Source organism: Arachis ipaensis, chromosome B05 (assembly GCF_000816755.2).
Source record: "Arachis ipaensis cultivar K30076 chromosome B05, Araip1.1, whole genome shotgun sequence".
Classification (NCBI taxonomy): Eukaryota; Viridiplantae; Streptophyta; class Magnoliopsida; order Fabales; family Fabaceae; genus Arachis; species Arachis ipaensis.
The window spans coordinates 11540043-11543504 of record NC_029789.2 but is presented as its reverse complement, the minus strand read 5'-3'; the positions used below and the strand labels follow the sequence as shown (position 1 = coordinate 11543504).

Here is a 3462-nt window from a genome sequence, read left to right as displayed (position 1 = left end):
TGAGAAGCACACAAAGGAGCGAGAGCGATTTACATATGATTACTCTGAATTTTGTTGCAGTTATTTGTATAGCATTGTGTAACTGAATAATTCGTGAACATTGACTGTGAAACTAACGCGTGAATATAAATCTGTGGATTGAATCTAATGTATTAGTTTTGATTAATTATCTGCAATTTATAGCAGACGCTCGGGTGTAGATCAGGCTTTTTTGGGTGTATTTTTGGGGGAAGTGTGGGTGTATTTACAGTTTATGACTTTTTTTGTTATTTTTAGTTGAGTTGTTATCGTTCGGGTGTATTAGATCAGACATGATTGGGTGTATTTTTTGTTTTTGACATGGTGTATTCTGCAGCCTCTCTCTGTTGATGACCAGTTTGTTAAATTTTATTGAAAAGGATGTGAGAAATTACATTACGAGAGAAGTGCGAGAAGCGTGGGTGTGCTTAAAGACTTATTTGATAGGAATTGGAATGATTTTCTGCTGAATTTTGGTCTTGTGGACAACAAGTGACTTTCAGGTAATGTTTGTTTAAAATCTGCAGCAGAGGTGTAAATTTAATTTTTTTCGGGTGTATTTATAGTCTGTGTTTGGGTGTATTCTGCAGATCTTTATGAAGACCGTCATATATGGATTCCAATCTATCTGGATCACCACTTCTGGATAGGGATGAGAAGCACACAAAAGAGCGAAAGCATGTATTCTTTTGGGTGTATTTCTGAATTTTCTTGTATTTCACATTTTACATATATATACATATATATACTTCAGAATCTTGTTTTTATGTTATAAAATACTGTTTGTTTTTTTTTTTTTTACAACGATTTAAGGGTTTTAGGTATTAGGGTTTAGGGTTTTATGGTTTACGGTTTAGGTTTTAGGGTTTACAAGTTAGGGGTTAAGGTTTAGGTTTTAAGTGTTTAGGATTCAGGATTTTAGGGATAAAGCATCAGGGGGATAGATTTTTGGGTGTATATTCAACTTTCTTTGGGTGTAAAAAATGGCAGGTTATGGGTGTATATTTGGTTTGATGTTTTCCTTCATATTATAGTACCTGTAATTCATACATTTTGAATACAGCAGAGAGAGTTTAATTATTGAAAGAAATTTTACAATAAACTAGATTATAATTGGAAAATTTTTACAGCATGTGTTCAATTTGTTACAGGACTATATAACATTTATATTAATCAGTGTCAATATCCTTAGAATCTATCTGACAATTTGGTGATGCACCCTTAGCGGCGGGATGTGCATCAGGCCACCAAATCCCAAATCCCTAACAATTGTTTTCTTCTCCTCGCTTATGTTTCTGAATTTCTCACTTAACAAATGTGTTGCACACTTAAGGTCTTTGATTTGCTGTAAACAAAGCAAAATTATAGTCAGATATATTTCTATTATATAAAACTGATTTCATCTAAGACATATATTTGTTCTTACATTTTTTTCAGCTTGGTTTCTGCCTGCCATTTTTTCTGAAATGAAAAATACACCCATAGATATCAGTCAGATATCACTCAAACATGGATTAATATACAAGGTCAAGCAACATTACAAGGTCAAGCAATATAAACCCATGGACAAGCAAATATTAGAACAGTTGCAACTGTTGACTATATTACAATATATCATTTCAGAAATATACACCCAACAAATTGTGCTATATACACCCAACAAAATACTCAATATACATCCACCAAATCACGCAATATACTCCCAAAAATCAGTTACCAGAAGAACTAGAACAACAAGAACAGTAACACCTAGAACAACTAAGAAGAACAGAATAACCTAGAAGCAAGAATAACAATAAAACCTAGAACAAGTAGAACATTAAAAACTGTAAAATGAGACCTAGAACAAGAAAAACAGTAAAACCTAGAAGAACATAGAAGAACAGTAAAACCTAGTTCTTCGTTTTCGAAATGTGGAAAATATACAATATGAGTAAAATAGTAACGTAACGTACCTTGAGTATTATAACTTCGTTTTTTCTGGAGATTGTTGATCGAGAGTTCTATGTTGTGTTGATGGAGAGTTCTAATCTTCGCGACGAGTCCTATCTCTGCAGTTTAGAATGTTGCTCGAAAACGGACGGTTTGTGTTTTCTTCGAAGGACTTGGAGAAGTGAAAGAGTACGCCATTAAGGAGCGCTATTTTGCGAAGAGCAACTGTTGAGTGGGGCGCGTGTAGTTTACGTTCCATTCAAAGAGAAATGAGTGCGCGTGTGAATGAAGTGTGGGCTGGAAACTTGTAAAACTTGTAGGGCCTCTTTGCTTGTATGTGTAGCAGGCCCTATAAACATTGGGTTGACCAGCCATTGATGCCATGACCAATTGACCATTAAGTCTTTAAATGGGTACTAATCATCATAATAAGTATAGCCTACTGTTAAAAAAAAATATAATAATTGTGCAGTCAAAATCAAGTTATAACTTGAATAGTCTAGTTTTAGACATGAAAAGATCATTAAAACTCTGGATCGAGTTTGAGAATTCGAATCCAAGTAGCTCCTGCAGTAGTAGTAGATATGTAGAGTTTAGCCACAAACCAATATGTGTACACATACAGAGGAGACTTTCTATTTGAATTAGATGTAACCAGTGAATCAATGTCATCACTACATCCATACAATACATAAACATGTCCACTTGCCTCAAACTCTGCCTCTCTTTTTCATCATCTTCTCTTAGATGGAAAATAAACTAAAAAAAAAAAAAGAGTAGAAAATTAATAATCCTAGATGATTGATCAGCAAATTTTATTTTATAAATACATACAATAAGTAGCAGCAGCAAGCAAGTTGATTACAACAATTTACAAACTAGAGCCTCTACTAAGCCTTCTTGTCCTTCTCTGTGTACCAGCAGCAGCTACAGTTTTCTTTTGCTTGCAAGCAACCTTGCGCTTCTTAGATTGCTTAGTAGCAGGTTCAGCTTTGTTATCCGGATCATCATTCTCGCAAACATCACCTTCCATCTTCTTCCGCTTGAGGAGCTTCACGAATCCTTGGAGGGCCACGTCGGCGTCTTCACTCTTCATCAGCTCCTCTGCCACATGAGCAGGGGTGATCTGAGTGTCCTCGATCAGCCCTTCGATCTCCGGAAAGAGGTGGTGGTGGTGGTCGGACGAGATGTCCAGGTAGTTGGAGGCAAGGATCTTGAAGGCTTGGAAGGAGCAGTAGGACATGTGAATGTGCATGTCCATTCTTCCTGGTCTGAGAAGAGCAGGGTCTAGCCTTTCCTTGTGGTTCGTCGTGAATATGATGATTCTCTCGTCCCCGCAGCTTGACCATAGCCCATCTATGAAGTTCAGCAATCCGGACAATGTTAACTGCACCAATATAATCATATAATCATCTCACTCTTTCATCAATCATATACACTTTTGCTTTCTACAATTCATATAACTTTGCTCACCACCATTCATCTTCCTATAATAAGACTACTAACTATTTA

General features: G+C 36.0%; 1 protein-coding gene across 1 annotated transcript in view; it reads right to left on the bottom strand.

Annotated features, from left to right (window-relative positions):
* Positions 2492–3462, bottom strand: part of LOC107642907 (AAA-ATPase At5g17760) — a 4299-nt gene continuing 3328 nt past the window's right edge. The window contains exon 2 of the mRNA XM_016346414.2: positions 2492–3337. Coding sequence (XP_016201900.1) covers positions 2822–3337 — 516 coding nt within the window. The 3' untranslated portion in view covers positions 2492–2821. The remainder of the gene's footprint in view (positions 3338–3462) is intronic.